This window comes from Colias croceus, chromosome 27 (assembly GCF_905220415.1).
Source record: "Colias croceus chromosome 27, ilColCroc2.1".
Classification (NCBI taxonomy): Eukaryota; Metazoa; Arthropoda; class Insecta; order Lepidoptera; family Pieridae; genus Colias; species Colias croceus.
Genome location: NC_059563.1, coordinates 5,252,387 through 5,272,411, shown reverse-complemented (window position 1 = coordinate 5,272,411; position 20,025 = coordinate 5,252,387). Strand labels below are relative to the sequence as shown.

At 33.5% G+C, this 20,025-nt stretch overlaps 1 protein-coding gene across 20 annotated transcripts in view; it reads right to left on the bottom strand.

Moving 5' to 3' along the window:
• Positions 1–4,697: 4,697 nt before the first annotated feature.
• Positions 4,698–20,025, bottom strand: part of LOC123703764 (serine/threonine-protein kinase MARK2-like) — a 194,426-nt gene continuing 179,098 nt past the window's right edge. For 16 of the 20 annotated variants that reach the window (XM_045651911.1, XM_045651909.1, XM_045651906.1 and 13 more), the window contains 7 exons: positions 19,365–19,495; positions 18,390–18,501; positions 11,672–11,743; positions 10,156–10,215; positions 8,964–9,069; positions 8,255–8,414; positions 4,698–4,828 (listed from right to left, as the gene is read on the bottom strand). In XM_045651911.1, coding sequence (XP_045507867.1) covers positions 4,770–4,828; positions 8,255–8,414; positions 8,964–9,069; positions 10,156–10,215; positions 11,672–11,743; positions 18,390–18,501; positions 19,365–19,495 — 700 coding nt within the window. In that variant the 3' untranslated portion in view covers positions 4,698–4,769. Of the gene's footprint in view, positions 4,829–8,254; positions 8,415–8,963; positions 9,070–10,155; positions 10,216–11,671; positions 11,744–13,833; positions 15,104–18,389; positions 18,502–19,364; positions 19,496–20,025 lie in introns of those variants that run through there. The other 4 variants (XM_045651899.1, XM_045651900.1, XM_045651902.1 and 1 more) reach the window with 4 other exon arrangements.

Below are 20,025 nucleotides of genomic sequence, written 5' to 3'. Positions count from 1 at the left end.
TGTGTGTATTATTTGCTAGTAACACACCATCGCCTCTGAAACTCACTCAAACAAGGAATATTTTATTCCCGATTTTGCAACATTTTTCATTGCTGCTCCTATAGGTCGTAACGTAATGTTAAATTCACATCTACCTAAAGTCACATAAACATAGGTCCTTTAATAATTAAAATTTTGCTTAAGTCATCATTGAAATAATATGGAAATAACAGAAATAATGTGTACATACTGTTCTTGTGAGAAGTAACGAATAAATGGTACGCCATCTATTGATAGGGAACATAAATCAGAAAGTGATCAGAAAGTTCCATGATAGGCAGGTTCGAATCTCGACCAAACAGAGCATTTTCTATTCTTTAAAAATTTTCTATAAATTATGTACTGTGACCACACGGTCAGAATAGCAATATTTTTAAAGCAATCTACCTTTAAGGAACCTATGACTCTTTTCTTGTTACACAAAAATGGTTTCAATATCTATCCTACCCTACAGAATGTCATATAGTCCTTAAAAAGTAAAAGTATCTCAAAGCAAAACTCTCATCAAAAACAGTTGAGCAGCATCACGTATTGCATGAATTATTGAAAAGTCAATTGTTGTGTAAGTTTGTAGTTGTTATAAGTTATTTTGTAGATTCATTTTATTTGTATTTTTAAAGTAATATTCGAGTCACTGTAAATCATAGTTTTGAGTGACAAAAATAATGGAGTTACAGAATTACTAAGTGAGCGACTGAGTGCGAGTGACGAAAAATCAATATAACTACCAGCGACTTACAAAAATTAATAAATAATTTGAGTTACTTAAAATACAAAATGAGCAGCTTCATAACATCTGAACGACCTATATGATTGAGCGACAACATTATGACCTTCATTTTTTTCAATACTTCGCACATATTTTATCTTACCTATATAAGGTGTTTGGTATAGAAAAATCACTTTGAAAAATACTATAATGAAAAGAGTAGGTACTATGAGTTCCTTTTTTTTATTTTATATAGGTACGTCCAATATTCGTCGCTTGTTTAGTTTATTTGTCGCTTACTAAAATTCATACCTACCGCTCAAGCTATACGACGTATCTGATCTTCCGTCGCTCAGTTTTTTTAGTCGCTCGTTTTATGATTCCCCTTTTTAAATGAAGTATTGGATCGTATTATAAGGATATGGGATAAAGAAAAAACATCATTGGAATTAAAAATAAAATTTATTTCCACTTGAATATCTCACAAACGCCGCAGCCAACCCACAGGAACGGTCGACTCTATTCTAAATTATATAAACCAAAGCTCATATATATAAATATATAACTACAGTATGTAACCATTATTATGTGTTACGGCTTCGCTTATCGCGACATCTTATTGCATTAATAATTAAAATTTAAACATTTTTCCGCTAACTGTACAAAAACTCGAGGTACATATATTGCAATATTTCAAATAAAATTCGGCAAAATACTGTCCAATATAAAACCAAATCACCGGATTAATAATGTTTCGTGTAAAATGAATAAAATTTGCATTTCCTAATTCATAGTTCATTCATAGAGCTACATTTTGTATATTTATTAATAAAATATCATGGCACGATTACTTTTTGTAATGTCTCCGAGATCATTGAAATTATAAAAAAGTTAAGACGAAAAATACAGTAAAAACCTTTATTATACATTTTCAAAAGAGTACTTAATAACGAATTGCACATACGAAAAAAAAGGAATATTCGAGATATAAAATGAATGTACACATTTCATAATACATAATAAAAAGAGGAACAAGAAGGTATACAGTAAAACAATATAAAATCCTTGGTATATAATATATTATGAATGTCACGATATACGAAGCCGACGTGTCAGATTTGTGATTTTCATGTAAAAGTATAACACTACGCTTAATTAAGATTATTTAGAAAAAACGCGATCGCCGCACGGCTACATACATACAAACCTATTTTTAATTATATCTAGTAAGTATGCATATCACACACAATAATATAATGACAAAAAAATGAAACGAAAAAAAAAACTCCGAAAACATCACACGAAATCACAAAAAGGCTGAACGCACCGTTAATCAGGGTTGCTACAACAAAAAATTAATAAAATTTGACACAATCAAGATGAACATTATTGCTATAACTACAAAGTTCATAATACTTCCATCACATTACACTAATAAACTGGTCACCCTATAATGCGGCCGTGTTGAATCGTCGCCCGTTTCTATAACCGAGAAAACAATTTTGACACTTTCTAATTCAGCCTTATAATTAGAAAGAGACGAGTGCATGCGATCGCGTATAAACGACCATTTTCACACAGATTTAAACTAGTTTTTCAAAATTCGAGCGCGAATGACGCGCGCCATCTTGAAAATAAATATTACAAAACCACAGTCAAATAGTTAACTTATTTCTGTTCATGGCCGCGCCATTCGCGACCGGGATTGAGTGCCGTTTTAATTTTTTGGCGTCACATCAGAATTAAAAAAAACATTGACTAAAAAAATGAGTATAATAGAGTCAAACATTTTAACAAATTTAAATACAAATAAAACAAGTTCGTAAGGTATAACTACTTTACAAATAAAATTCGTAAGAACTTCTAAAGTGACGTCAAAAAAATTGTTTATCAATAATTCTCTTACAACATTTCAAGCAATATTCAAATTCAGTAGCAAAAGTGTAATATGATATCCTAATTACATTTCAACAGACAGCCATTTGCATTTTCCTTTTTTATTAACTCTCATTAGATTGGAAAAAAAATTACAATTAACACTAAGCTAAAACTTGTATCTTGAGCGCGAACCCACTTTGTACATTATTACATTATTTAATATACGTAAAATTAATAATAATAATTAAGCGATAGCACAAAAATTACGTCTCGACCGGTGAAGGTTTGGATGCTGTTTTGTTCTGTAAAAATGTCTTTTAAACGAATGATGTTTCAAATTTCAAATAAATTTACTAACGCATCCCGTCTCCACCGTACGATCGACACTTATCTACAATTAAACATAATAAAAACCACGTGATCTTCACAGTGATGATATTTTACAAAGGCGTCGTTTCATTGAGAGCATATAAATAACTAATAAAAAAAATATATAATAATAACGCATCGATCGAAAACACATCGGCCCCAGATCCATCTTGGCACATCGTTAATCACGCCCGTTTAATATTACATTGTGAATTTTTTTCTCACTTTATCGTTAAAAAAAATATTAAAAAACATGTCGACGCACGAAATAAAACAATGTGTAAAGATGAAAGTATATCACGCGCTGAATTATTTACACATGTCCAACGTAAATTAAAAAGTTATCACCTAAATTATATTTGTCGATGATTATTATTTATTCACTATAGATTAACCATAGAGTATACCATAGAGCTACGCTTCGCTCTCTATGCCGCGCGACGCTCGGACGCGTCACCTTTGTGTGTATAACAATATTATTGCTAAAATTCGAAAGAAAAAACAAAACCGCAACAATTCGCGGGCGGGGCGCGTTCCGATCTCGTTTCTAGTTCGGCATGTGCGCTAACTCGCTATCTGTCAGATATTAACTTTATAAAGCCCGTGCAAATTCATCCATCGCCCGCTTTCGTGTGCATAGTACAGAAAACATTCATATAAAACCGTAATTCACAATCGGAACGCGCTCGCCCTCAACAAATCAAAATCGTACAGCCAACATATTAAAAAACCGTAGCGAATCCGTGAAAAGGACGCCGCCTTCGAAATTCAAAAAAGAGCGATCAGAACTGGCAACATACACACGCCCATTGAGATATACATATGGAGACGACACCGCCTACATCACTTATGTTCCGCTCAACATACGCCATATGGCGTAACTGCACGCTCATTTTTTATTTTTTTTAAAGTGAAACGCATCAAATATGTCTTCGTGTGTGTTACGGATATTGCACAAATAATACAAATAATACGGAAAAGTGCAAAGGAATAACTTTCATCGGTAAGTACCTAACTAGATAATAATTTTTAAAACTTAGAGCAAAACAAGTGATAACTGCGTTAAAAACAACCGACTTCAAACTTGCACTTGCAAAATTTACAAATACCTACAGACAAAAATGCTCATAAAATAAAAACTACTGGGCCTATCCGAATAAATTTTTTATGGGACCAATTCGACACCATCCCGCATCGAACAAAAAAAGAATCACGTAAATCGGTTCAGAAACCTCGGAGTAATCGGTGTACATACATAAAAAAAAAAAAATATACCGGCCGAATTGATAACCTCCTCCTTTTTTTTGAAGTCGGTTAAAAAAGGCGCACAGATTTTGTTCGTGGGGTCTCCTCCATACGTAGTAATGTTATCTCAATGCACACGCCGTCCAAATTCGAAGTTCGAAATTCAAAAGTCGAAGTGTTCAGGCGGCGGGATGGGCTCGGCGGGCAGCCAGTCGGGCGGCGGCCGCGGCGGCTCGCGGTCGCGTCGCAGCGCGTGCGCGCTGGCGCTGTGCCGCACCGGCTCGAACGCCAGCGGACACGCCGTGCTCAAGTAATGCGCTAGCGTGCCCGACCGCGTGCGATACCCTGCATTCGCCACCAGCACCATGTCATCTGCTGACAGGCGCAGGCTGTCTGCCCGCGGGGGCGGTGCGGGGGGGTGCAGTGTGAGGGGCAGCGCGGGAGGGGGAGGTAGCAAGGGGGGTGGGAGGGTGGGGAGGGGCGCGGGGGGCGAGCGCCGGCGCCGCCGCCGCGGGGCGTGCCCGGGCAGTCACAGCTTGAGCTCGTTCGCGATCTTTGACGCAATGTTCTTGAAGCCGATGCTGGTACCTGTAGAAATCGAAACATGAGTAAAACTTGATGGCAGCAGCATTATTTTAATCGACATTGAAAATGCTTAATACTAAACTTTATTTCCATCATAATAGACTATCTACCCAATTTGTGTATGTCTACCCAAAAACAGTGGAACCAACTGTAGCACAATCGCTGAGTATATCCAGTAGTGTTCGGTGCAATGACCACCGAACACCCTAGTCAGCAATACTAGGTATCGCGGGCGGCGTTTAACATAAATTTAAGTCAGTCCACAATCAACAGTCCACAAAATAACATATTACCGTCGCGACGCGTAACATTAACATTAAACATATAACATAATTATTATAACATTTATTTAACAGATTAGTATAACAATTAACAATAACAGTAACAATTAAGTAACAAGTGAAAGTGTAATAGCAGAGATTTTAGCAATAAATTAATTAGTGCATTTTTAGTTTGATTTTATAACAAATCCCTCCAACACTAGCCACGCAGCCCACCACTGGGTCTATCGCCCTACATTTTGGTCCTTCGAGCTACCGTAGCGGGATCACGGGATTCGGGAATTTACGCCTCTCGTATCTCGTTGAGAGTCAGCGCCGCCGGGCTGACGCGCTAGTGTTGTGAGTAACAGTGAGTGACAATTAAGTGGGTGTAAGTGTAAAGCTCAACAGTTCCAGAACAAGTAAGATCGTTTCATTATTTTTTAATTAACAACATCATGGAGGACATTTACGAAGCACAATCGGAGCTTTTCTCGTTTCTAGAAAAGCTCTATACTAATTTAAAAAAGGATGGGGAAGAAAGAAAGATGTCTTCAGGGTATATTAAAAAGAAGTTGGACATTTTGGAATCATATTGGTCTGAGTATCAGGCCAATCATGAAAAATTATTGCCCTACGAAGACAGGGAGCGCCCTTACTTCGCCCGAAGGGAATACGACCGCTGTAAGACACTATACCTGGAAATTAAAAATTATATCGGTAGGGTATCGAAGGAATTAGCCACAAAATTTCCAACAACATTTACAAGCATATATAATCAAGGGGAAGGGCCAAGTAAGCAACTAACAGAATCAAATAAACAGGCTGAACAAGGTGCAATTTCTCCCGCACCCGTTTCAATAGGGTCAAGTAAATTGCAAGAGATGTTGCATAAGCAAGCGGTTAATTTTAAAGCTTTAATGAGAACAGTGAACAGCATTGATTTAGAAAAAATAACAACTAAATGGAAATTTGAGGATGTACTACAGCAATTGAACTCGCGATGGGGCGTAATAGACTCTCTGCACTGGGAGATTGATAGTATTTTGGATGGGCAAGACCATGAGTATGAAAATGCCTTCACTCATCACGAAGGTATTTTTGACCGCCTCAAAGAAGCAATCAACACCAAGCTGTGGTCTGTATCCCACAGAGAACATATTACACCTCAAGTTGACATACCAATATTCACGGGCAACTATCAACAATGGGTTTCCTTTAAAAATTTATTTTATGAAATAGTACACGATCATAGATATGAAAACAAAAAACTAATATTTGGCACGTAAGCCAGGCGCACGCGACAGGCACGCGAGACAGCGGCGCGGCCTTATCAATGGTGTGGGTTATGTGGCAAACACTCTATTCGGCGTATTGGACGAGCGATACGCGGAACAATATAGAATGGACATAGAATAAATACACGCAAACAATAGACATGTACATGATATATTAAAAAATCAGACATCTTTAATTGAAGCACAATATAACCTTTTGCAACGGACCGAAGACCTTATAGCCAAGCAACATAAAACAATAAACAGACGATGAAACTATTTTGTGAAGAAAGTGTTAGTGATAGTGTTAGTGTGTGCTTAGGGACTCTAAGAATTTAAAATTGCACTTTTAGATTTAATTAACATGCGTTTAGGATTTTAAGTCTTTATATTTGACTCTAAGAATTTAACATTTCACTTTTAGATTTAAATACCATACATTTAGGATTTTAAGTTTTCATATTTTACACTTTACTTTAGATTAAGCAAACATGAATAATTAGTAACATATTTAATATCTCTTATCATTGAATCATTTAAACCCTTGTACCATTTTTTAACATTTTCATCTCACACTCATCTTTGTCGCCCGGGAGCATGTTCGGTGCAATGACCACCGAACACCCTAGTCAGCAATACTAGGTATCGCGGGCGGCGTTTAACATAAATTTAAGTCAGTCCACAATCAACAGTCCACAAAATAACATATTACCGTCGCGACGCGTAACATTAACATTAAACATATAACATAATTATTATAACATTTATTTAACAGATTAGTATAACAATTAACAATAACAGTAACAATTAAGTAACAAGTGAAAGTGTAATAGCAGAGATTTTAGCAATAAATTAATTAGTGCATTTTTAGTTTGATTTTATAACAAATCCCTCCAACACTAGCCACGCAGCCCACCACTGGGTCTATCGCCCTACAAGTAGTAAATAATCATGAAGAAATCAAACTACAACAGGAATATTTTATGTGTTCACATAATAATTTGGCTACCTACATACTTTTATCAAATTGCCAATTGCCATTACTTAAAATTTTTGCATTCATATATTATTGAATGATTTACTCGCATCATTCTATCAAATTGCCTTTACATGGTCATATATTTCATTCATATATTGACGATATTTTCTTACCATCAGTAAAACAACCATCGCAAGATTAGCTGTTCAATATTCATATATTAATGATTTACTTGTATCCTTCTATCAAATTACAATATCACGCCTTACGCATGGGCATGGTTCAATGTTAGTAATATATAGACAATTTTATGGGATACTTCTATCCGATTAAAATGACGGAGTCAATATATTGATGATTTACTTGATCATTCTGTCAAATTACCATCGCATGTGTCTGGATTTTGATATATTGACGATATACTTATATCATTTATACTATTACCAATAACGTCTCATTTCAAATGGCGAGACGAATCGACATAGTCGGTCTATTTTAAAGTACCTTGGTCCTTTTTTGCCTTATTAATTTGCATTTATACAACAGAGAAAAAATACAAACAGTTAACTTGCAGATAGCTTAAAGTAAAATAGGCGGTCTAATTGCTTTAGAGGGATTTTTTCTAAACAACCTTCGGTACAATAGAGTAAAGAATAGAATAGTGTACAATAGTGTCCCTTTTCTCCCCCTCCCAATCCCCGTCCGATTAGGGCCCTTCTGGCCTCCTCCACTCAAGCGACAGCCCAAGCCGAGGTTCGTGGTCCCCGTCAAGGGGGGACGCCCTTGTGCATGTCGCTACCAGGGTGAACCTTCAGTTCACCCCCGCGTCCGCGTTAAAATGTAAAAGCCTTTCTGGCTAACATTGCCTTACAAAAAAAAAAAAAAAAAAACCCCTCCCAATCCAACCACTCACCGGATATCCGCTTGAAGCGCACGCCATTGAGCGACAAGCGCGGCAGCTTGCACACCTCTATCTCCCACTGCACCAGCGAGTCCGCGTTGGGGTCGCCGTGCACGCACAGTAAGAGGAAACGCTCGCGCTGCTCGTAGTCGCAGTTGTTCGCGTCTAGCACCTGCACCACATCAGAAATTGTTTAGCAAGTGCAAGTGTTCAACCTAGCTCCATACATCAGAATTTGTTGAGCAAGTGAAAGTGTTCAACCTAGCACCATATATTAGAATTTGTTTAGCAAGTGCAAGTGTTGAACACTTATAGAACAGGGCACTGACAGCTTTAGTGCTGTCAGTATTCAACGTACTTATGTATTCACTACAATATGTATTTGACACGAATTACGTCACATGATTTATTTAAGATCTGTAATAATATTTCACGCGAAATATTTGTTACTTGGAAGACACATTCCGCAATTTTATTTGAGCCCAGAGATTCTTAAATTGAATCTAATTTAATGGCAGTGCCTAACTTCTCATAGTCACTAAAGTGCGTTTTGCTGTATCATGAAGATTCTATCTCACTAACTCCAAGTAAAATTTAAAACTGAAGCTTGGACATAACATACAAAAATTACACTTAAACTGATCAACTTGCAACAACCAAAATTCTCATGACAGAACAAATTCTACATCTTCACTAGATTTTTTTTTTAACACAAACGCACCTTTCGTATCTCAGCCATAATCTCGTTTGGATCCCTCGACGACGTGGTCTTCATACTCCACGTGAACCGCAAAACACGGGGTTTCACTTGTTCCTCTGTACCCTGTCTGTAATTAGATTTTGAACGTTTTGAATAAAACTATTGATTCTCCTTTATTTCCTGAAATCTTTAACCCCAATTTCATTAATATATAAAAAAAATCTTAACATACAATGTAGTTTTAAATAGTGTATATTTATTAATGAAATTGGGTTTAAAGCCGATAACAAGACGAAAAAAGACTTCCCTTAATTCTGAATAATTCTTTTATTGAACATATATAGCATCCTCAGACTTAGTGTTATGAGGCTAACGCATTGTATGTTTGAAATAAAGCATCTAGTGACTCAATTGTCAAGTTGATTCTATTTTTAACACTTTTTCTAAATAGCTGCTAAAAAACTAACTAAATATTGTCAGTTCCAACAAGACTTCCTCAATATCTTTGAACTCTGCTACACTAAATTTGCCTAATCTCTAAGAACTGAGCCTAAATATTGACTATCACAAGACTGTTAACTACATCAGCATTTGTCAGAAACTCCCTTAGGCTTCTAGTGTTCAGATCAGTATTATTAGTTGACAAGCCGCACAAATGAGTTATAAGTGCCAACACATGGAATGAATGCGCGCTATGTACACCATGTTCATGATATGTTATTTTGCAACTGTCCTACGTGTTTGAATAGTTACAATTTAGAAATTGAGTGGAAATTTTGATGAATAGCGTTAGAAAAGGTTAACAATTTATTTCGCTATTTTAATTAGTAAATGGAGGCTCTTATTGTCGGAGGCTAAGACTCACTTGGGCCCCTGCGCCACTCTAGTAAGTATTTTTATGAGTAGATAACTTGGTAACAGGATAATAAAATAATCTTAAACCTTATCCATCCTTTTTATTTAAAATATGTACGCTTTTGTAACGTTATTCTTTTAAATCAAAAATTCCACTAATCTAATCTAATCAACAATTTATCGAAAAACATCTACTATTTATGTATATGTTTCACAAGTGACATGTACCTTTCACTAGTGATATTTTCACCTCACTAGTGGTGCATACAGCGGATGTGTACCATCCACTATCGACTATACAACATCGAATTCACAACATATAGATCAAAGGGTCTAAAATGAACATATGAATAATTACCCAAGCAAATTTTGCGGACTAGCGCCTACCGCATGCTTCGGGGATGTACCATCCATAGGCCTAAAAACAGAAAAACATAAAAACTAACACTAGGGGGCTAGGGGGGGCCGTCGATGCGTTGAATAGTGTTGTACCAAGCCATTATCGATTGTAACAACACATAATTTTAAAAATTTCAATTATATTAACCAATTTTCTCCTTCATGTCATATATAAAAATTATATAAATGAGATTGCGCCAATAAGCATGGTAATAGCTTGATATAACATCCCTTGCGTAATGAAAAAAAAAAAACAACAAAATGTGTAAAACAAGCACACAGAAGCAAGCAAACTTACATACGGACAGACACAAAACATGCCAGACGCGTCTACACTTACCTGTACTTATTAAAAACTTAATTCACCTAACCTAATGTTTGTCTCTGTCACTCTTAAGCCAAGTTTTAAAGGGCGAAAGAGACAACATTATTAAAGCTTTTTCCTCTTAGCATACGATATCAGTAATATACTAATAAATGATTATCTATTGTTTTATAATGAAATTTTGTTAAAAATAAAATGGAATATACCCTCAATTAAAAACAAATAAGTACGTAAAAATTTACCCTGACCATGCTCAGATAAAAACACTTTTTTGAGACCTAGACGTATAAAATTTGCAAATAATATATTATAAATTTACTTTTTCATTTTTTTATTACATTATTAACTAATAAATATTAAATTATTAATGTTATTCGAGTAATTAATGTTGTCAGTAAATCATGATTTCATGCAATCCACTTGAACGCAAGATCTCAACACACGCACACGGTTATTTTTTTTCCAAAAAAAAAAAAACTCAAAATTAATATCACGATAGGTTATTGACGAATGCAATCCAGCCGATGTATGTAACTTATATAATGAGTGCAAAATATATTTAAACAAAATAACTAACGGTGCTAAAGGTATGGTAAAATTCAAACAAATGATAGAATATAAAGATTTAAAACCCAAGTTAAAATCGTATATGTAGTTTCATTTGCTATAAGTATGTTATATATTGAATAATTAAAATAAATAATAATTATTATTTAATATTTAAATTTACAATAAATTTTTGTGTTAAAGAATGTTTGTGTAAATGAATAGGTTTTTAATATAAATTTATTATAATCAAAATAATGTTCAAAAAATACATCTATATTAAATGATATATTTAATAAAATCCAAATACATTCGGCTGGAACACAATATTAAAAACGAACAAACGGATTCTCAACAAGATGCAATCGATACAATGTGGTTTACTTGTGGCTGTATACACAAAATTATTGATTTAAAAATTATTTCCCAAAATCTTAAATATTTCATTCATCTTTGTATTTTAAATTGAACTTAATGCATGAATCATCAATTTAAAAAAATGTTGCCACAAATGCCCCACACGAGATTAGACCATGATAAAAAAAAACGGTTAGAAAACGGGTCAGTTTAAATTGCAAAAAAAAAAACTTCGCGTATGTAATACCTCCTTTGTATATCCAGAGAGGAAAATATGCGCGGTTTCTGACGGCCAGTGGAATCGCCCAACACCGACAAACTGGTGGTATTTATATATATTTATAGCTAAAATATCATTGTTTTACATAAATATATAGTTTTATGTGTGGTTAACTGCATTAATAAACCATAACCTACGAAATATTGAGGTTATCTCTTAATACGTAATAAAATTTGCGAATCTTACTCCTTACACTGAAAGAATAACATCGTTGCAAAACGAATAGAATTAATTATGTATTATTATTGAAGTAAAAAAAACTAAAAAATCCTAATCGATCAAAGATTTGAACAATAAATTTCTAGAAACTCAAAATGTACCTTAGTTTTAAGGAGAAGGCTCATAAAATAAAACACAGAAAAATATTCCAAAAAAACTGATTATTCTGAGTTACACATTCATACTTTATATTGCTTTACAAACCATCTGCATTTACGATTTCACAATATCGAAAGACAGCATTTTTTTATATAATTTTTTCAACAAAAATAAAAAAAAAATTTGTTCACTTAAATTTTGCTGTAAAATCGAGATTGTGAAATTAACAAATCACAATATAAAATAGCTAAATGCAAATAATAATACAAGCTGTGTTACATAAATGTTAATGTTCGTAGAGATAGTAAATTAGTCATAGCCATTATGAATGTCTTTTTTTGTGTGTTGTATGTGAAAATAGTGGAATTCTCAATTAACGATTTCATTTGATATATAGATATCCTTTTCTATCGTTAAGAAATCAGTCTGTACGTGAGAAAACGAAAAAAATTCAAATTCAAAAAGCATCAATCGAAACTATTTTATTTTTCATTAGTTCTCTATTTTATTTTTCCCTTATAAAATTACTATTCCTTTTACATTGACTATATTCTGGCGAATTAACACTATTTCACATAAACACACACAAATTTTAGAACTTTCAACTTAATCACTTGAACTTGGACAATCTGACGGACGGATCAAAACAAAAACGCATATTATTTCGGTTTAAATCAAACATGTAATAGCCATTGAAAATAACCCAAAAAAATCTAAATTAATATACGTGCGGACACTCTATTGCAGTTGAAATATAAAGTTCAGTAGAAAATAAAAAATAAATCATATCATAATATACTAATCATAGTTAAACCGTCAACATTAAGTCGTCTAATACAAATCAATCATAATTTTAAGATCAAAATTTAAATACTTTCATGAATACCGACTAATAATTTTAATCCCAAAAAGCACCTCGTTTTTACATAAATATGTCATACAATTTATGCATAACGAAAAAAAAAATACACTGCAAGCGAAACCGAAAAAATAATGAATTAGTAAATGAAATAAACATTTGAAATCAAGTATTTCTTTCTTACGGTTAGAGTTTCTATTAAAAACAAAGAGTTACGATGATTTCTATATATATTTTTATGTACAAAATACCCTAAGTGATAGTCTTATCTTATATAAAGGATGTCATTCACAAAATCTTATTACACGTACTTTATATGTACATTGATTGAAAATATATTTTTACCTAAACGGGTAAGCACAAATACTGAGGGAAAATACACAAAAAATAGTAATTTTTTATGCTATTATAAATCAAACAATAATTTAGACGAAAATAGAAGTTAATATATTTTACTATACTTGCCCTGATAAGTGATTTAAAATTTAACAACAAAGATTTTTATTTATAATTTTTTACGATTGATCTTCCAAAAAGACCGAAAAAACATCAATTATCTTCAAATAATTACGTATTACAAAAAACGGAATCACTATCTTTAACCAAAAAAAAAAGGAAAAAATATATATCATATAAATTTCTATTCGGCCCAAAACTAGGTCTATAGGAAAATAAATGGGGTTTGCCCTAGCATTTCTTATAGGTAATACCTACTGAGTATTTGTACCGATATTGGGCCACGTCCTCTTAACACTACATACCGCTATCTCACTCAAAACTTTAACTATTATTAAAAAATATAGATATAGTCTACGTAAGTCCGATGCAGTCATCTTTTAAATAATATGCTAACTTTTTTTTTAAATTATCTGTTACGATAAATGTGTCGGTCGAGGCGTTCGAATTTCAAATTAGCTGCGCGCCATTTTTTCGCGCGTCAATGAAACGAGCCAATCGAGTTCCACTCCAAAGTTCCAAATTCAACCAAAAAGAAAAAGCCTTGATTCTATTTTTTGACATTTAAAACGTCAAAATGACATAACTGACAGCCAAATCATTCTGTTGAACTCGAATCGCAGTCATTAGTTATATAGGAGTAAAAAAAAAATTAATTACATCAGTAAAATAATGCCTAAAAAACGATTTCAATTATTCATAATATAATAAACATCAAACACACACTGTCTCGAATACATTTTGACGAACGAAAAAAATTGTAATTATTCTCTAATAATAATCATACAAATATGATTTGTGCTTGTATTGTGAACTAAATATAACCCTGGAATGTTAAAAATTCGTTTTCTAAAACTCGAATTCCTTAAGAGCTACGATGAAATGCGATACGCGACGGGACTAGATTTCTGCTACATATTATATCATTAGAACCATTTTATTAAATCGTTAAAAAAAATTAATTATCTATTTATTTTTTGATGTGAACATAGAACAAAATCTGTGATGCAAGACTATCTCAAAAAAAATTAATTGAACTGTTATTTTTCCTTTTTTTCAATACATTCCAATATAACTGTAACTATATGTAACAAAATATTATATAAAAAAATCTCGTAAAAATGTCGATACACTAATTACGTTCTAATAATATAACATGTAGACAAAAATGTCGTCGCGACAATTAAAAAAAAAAAAATAATGAAAACCGCCATCCGAACTCTCATGGGTTTTTCGTTCACACATCCTCTTACATCTAGATATAAAAAATTGTTAACAATTTCCTCTCTCTATAAACAAATCTATTTTATATAAAAAAAAAATGTTCCTGTTCAGCGCACTAAATGATGGCTCTCACTTTACCGCACTTCAATTGTGTACTTTATCGCATGTGTAATAAAGATCAATTTACTTCAACGCATAGAATTTACGAAAAACATTCAATTACTCTAGTAATACTTGAAATTTCACCGCGTCTTTTGTATGAAGTGCGAAAATGAACAAACAAACTAAAGAGTAAGCGCGTAAAAAATTAAATCAGATACTGAGACATGGTCACGAAACGCGTATCCTTTATCATCAAAAAGGTATGTTTCGCGATTGCATAATAAAAAAAAAATAGAAGAAAACTCTTCATTGAAACACTGAACAGTAACAACCACACGTAACTATAAATTAAGCATAACAATTTTGCACATGTTCATCCTTCTCTACGCCGGCAACGTCGCCTCGTCGACGCGGCAACGCCTCACGGGTTCTGATTCAACCTGCGTAGAACGGAACGGGTAAGCGAAACGACCAATCAAATCGAATCGCCCCCCTCTTCATCTCCGGCTCATTATCACCACCACTTTTTTTTTCTTTTTTTTTTATAAAAAACCGTTAAAAAATTCTCGCGCCGAAACATAGATAGATGCACAACACTAACTCCCTCCGTAATAAAAAAACGTCTGACAAAAGGGTTGTGGAAAAACTATAAAGCGGCTAGAAACACCGGTGAATTATCGACTGTCATTAGTAGAAGCGTACGGTTAGGTTAGTCGTCGCTCTAGTCACGGGGATGCACGAATATCGATATTTTTAATTTTTTTTTTTTTGCAAATCCGTACACCTCATACGTCGAAGAACCGGTTAAATACTTACATCGATAAACTATAAGCGCTACAACAATAAAAGCATGGAGGCATTGCGTCTACGTATGCCTTAGCCTATGCCAAAATAATAATAAAAATATTATAATATTATGTATAAACAGCGTTCGATATCGAACGGGGATAACAGCATGCTTGCTAATCACTACTGAAGGTACTTCAAGGCAACAATGAATGTGTATTTCAATCGTATTATATCGAAACTCTATATAGTAGTGTTGGGATTAATTATCGATAAACGTAAACCAAAAAAATCGTTGTGCGTACGTCACGGGAGATAGGTAGCATCGTGCATCCCCTGTATTGACGCGAGACCAAAAAAAAACAAACAAAAAAAGATGGAGCTCGGAATATTTAGAGGGAGACAATTTGAGCATAAATATAAAATTTTAATAAGTAATTAAACAAAGTAAAACACAAAACGATGACTTGTATGGCGAGACAAAAACGTATGGTTAATCCTTGGTGATAGTGACATAATATAGTGTTACGTTTTGTGTCCAATTCATTATTTACAAACAACAAAATATAAAGAAAAAATAATAAAGAATGCGAGCTTTTTTGAAAAAAAAGAAAAAAGTCAGTCAAAGAAGCTCAACTGTTCTCATTCAACGAGTCTTTCCACAACCCTTTTTAAAGTTAAGAATTACTGCCATTTCGGCGTCAGTTTATTATTTATTACATAATATAATTACTGTTTATTGTGAAATGATCATGACAGTGCTGTAAGCGTGCTAACATTGAAGCGATGCGGTGAATGATGCATGAGTTTTGAATGAATAAATGACATTTAAATTCATAAAAAAATCATAAATAATTCAAATTACAAAAATATTTTTTTTAAATGTCATTTAATAGAAGGTGATATTTTAATACTATAATGAGTAAGCTGAAGCGTTTGGTAAATTAATCGTATCGAGTAATTATATCGTGTTCCATTAGATTTAGGTTCATATAGTGCCGTCTCTGTCTTTCAATATGCAACTTTTATAAGTGGGACAGGGACAGTTCTATAAAAATTTAACTTTTAAGTGTTAAGTGTCTATTTATTGACTGTTATTATAGTGTTTAGTGTTTATAAAATAATAACATGTTTGTTTTAGTGGAAAGTTATTATTAATTCATAATCATAGAGTTTAAATAAATAATAATATAATATATTTATTGTACCTAATCTATTAAATCCACTTGTATTAATATAGTGTGTTAAGTGTTTTTAAAAATGTTATTTTATTTTGTACATCAAAATGATTATTTACAACAGTTATTAATTAAAATGTTAGTCACAGTTAATTTAATTTTAGTGTTGTTAGTGATAAGTATTTTACAAGATGTGAATATAAATTTTCATATGAAGTTGTAACAAAATTTACAATAATGAAATTATTACATGAGATTATTTTTGTGTGCTAAAACATGTTTATTTACCATTTAGTAAATTAATAAACTGTTATATTATATTTGATTATTAATTATAATTTAAAACATAAAGATAACTGTATGATATGTTATTCGCAATGGCAAGAAATGCATATTGGTTAATATGGTAAAGTGAAGTTTTTTGAATTATTCAAAACTAGCTTTCCGCCCGCGGCTTCGCCCGCGTTTTCAAAGAAAAACCCGTTCCCGTACGATTTCCGGGATAAAACCTATCCTATGTCCTTTCTCTGGTATCAAAATATCTCTATACCAAATTCCATGCAAATTGGTTCAGTAGTTAAGGCGTGATTGAGTAACAGACAGACAGACAGAGTTACTTTCGCATTTATAATATTAGTATGGATGTATCATTGTCTCGGTATAAAATGCTAAAATTTTCAACAAAACAAAAACAAAAATTACCATCTGATCATCTGTATGTACATACATAGTACATAATTTGAGATACCTAATAAACCGAATTATTAAAATTTAACTTTAGCAGAAACAATACAAAATTAGAGATGATTTAACATGCATTATACATCTTGTAGTAATATAATACACTCGAAAATATTTCTATTTTCAATCTATAATGTAATAATGTAAAATTACAAGTGCGTTTTAGTATAATAATATTAAGTTTCTTATACATTTGTATACTTGCATATCTTTTTATTTTACTTCCGCAAAAATATATGACTATAAACTTACATATATATATACATTATGGTATTATTGTGTCACTGTGTGTGTTTGTGACTATACTATATACATATTTGTCTATCATTTTTTGTGTGTGTATGTATATTTATCCCTTTACCTCTGTGTATACACGTATTTATATTGAATCTGTATACATATACATACATATGTATGAGTGCTTATAAATGTGTGCGTACCTATCCAGATTTCATAATATGTACTGGTATTCTCTGCCTCCTATGTAAGTGCGTGTATATTATGTGACCACACCTCCAATTGTGTATGTGTATAGATATTCTGTCTGCTTATATGCATATGTACAAGTACATGTACGTGTTCATATATGCTCATATGATCACGTACATATATACACACGTAGATATACGCACAAGTACATGTATGTATAATGTATATACAGGGTGACTGGTAAGACGTCAGACGCATTTTGACAGGGGCTTCTTCTCATGGAACTGAACAACTTTTGTTCTACAACTTTGCTGAATTCGTAGAAAAAAATTTGGACTTTGTAAGGAAACTTCGCTAATCAGCTGACCGATTTCCATACAAAGTCCAATTTTTTTTAAGAATTCAGCAAAGTTGTAGAACAAAAGTTGTTCAGTTTCATGAGTAGTAGCACCTGTCTAAATTCGTCTAACGTCTTACCAGTCACCCTGTATATGCACATGTACGCACTCATACACGTATATACGCCCACTTATACACGTACACGTACACGGCCGCACCTGTACACCAACATGTACGCGCGTACAACACTCACCGCTTGGAGAACCGCGAGGAGAGCTTGCTGAAGAAGGACGGTCGCGCCTGGTGCGGCGAGCCGCCGTCGCCGTACGCGCCGCCCGCGCTGCCGCCGCGCGACCGCGTCTGCCCTGCACGTTACATACGGGAATTCATATTTGAAATTTTTTTTTATTTAACCCATTATTTTTTTTTTCATATTATATACATTATATGGGGAAGGAACTGTCATCTTTAATACAGGTTACCTTCTCGGTAACCTAGCAAAGATGCCAGTCTCGAACCGATGATTGATACATACCTATCACTAAACATAATATGTACAACACCTAATGTATTTAGCTCTAAGGTTAGGTTAATATGATTGAATAAACGAATTTGAATTTGAATCGAATTTGAAATTGACCACCGAGCGGCCCAATGAGACCGCGAATAGATTTTCTATTGTGTCTGTGATTCCGGGGGCTGATGGGTTAAAGGAATCTAGCGTAAATTCGTACAATACAATAAATAACAGTTTTTGTGTTGCTAAAAAAATACACAAAACATAATTCAATAATTTACCAGTCTATAATATAATTGTGTTAACATAAATGCCACGTATACGCCTATACAGGGTGTAATCGTCAAGTGTGCACAGGCTAATAATAAATTTCGATTTCAGTTTAGTCTTTTGATATCCGTAATACTTACGAAATAATCGCCTGTTAACACTTGACGATAACACCCGGTATAGTACATCTACCGGTATCCATGCGTGCGTTATGCGTACACGTATTTCCTTGTAACCACACGAACATACGCATTTTTTTATTGCAACCCGACAATGGAGCAGACGACCCACTTGACGGTAGGTGTAGTAGCCGCCCAAAACAATTCACAGCGTTAGGGAGCACTACGATTGCATTTCTCGCGTATCTACCTATACCTATACTTGTTTATAGTGTATACCTCTACCTATATCCGTATATACCTGTACGTATATAAAACTCACCCGAATGGAAGGTGGACCGCGACGGCACGTTCCGGGGAAACACGAGCGGGTTGGGGAAGTCGCGGCGCGTCGCTGAGCCGGCCCCGCCCGCGCCCGTGCCGCCCGATACGGGTGTTAGAGATGAGTTTACGCTGTAAATATATGTTTATCGTGCTTTTTAATATAATTTTACATGAATATAGCTTTTTTTAAAGAGATTATAGATAAATAGGTTTTTTATGTTCTTTAATAGTGTTTATTGGAGATTTATTAATTTATTTAAACGAGATTTTTCAGTGTTTATTGGTACTTTTATTAAAACACATTGAGGGTTGTGATGTTTTGGAAATATAATAGGGAGAATATAAGTATAGAAATTAATAACAATATGCACTCAGTTTTGAAAAAAACACAGTTGAAAGTATTTGATGAAAAATTATAAATACAACAGTGAAAATGCGTTTATGAATATTTTTTGAGGCTTAACTTATTAGAAACTAAATTCTTTAACTGTTGTTTGAAAAAGGAAGACGATAGTATGCAAAAATGTCTACTACGATATATTCGAATGAATGGAATGGGATATATTATGTGTTAAGACTGATAAATTTAAAGGTCTACCTCAGAAAAGAACAACTACAATATAACATTTTTATTATGAATAATTAATTAATAAATTCAT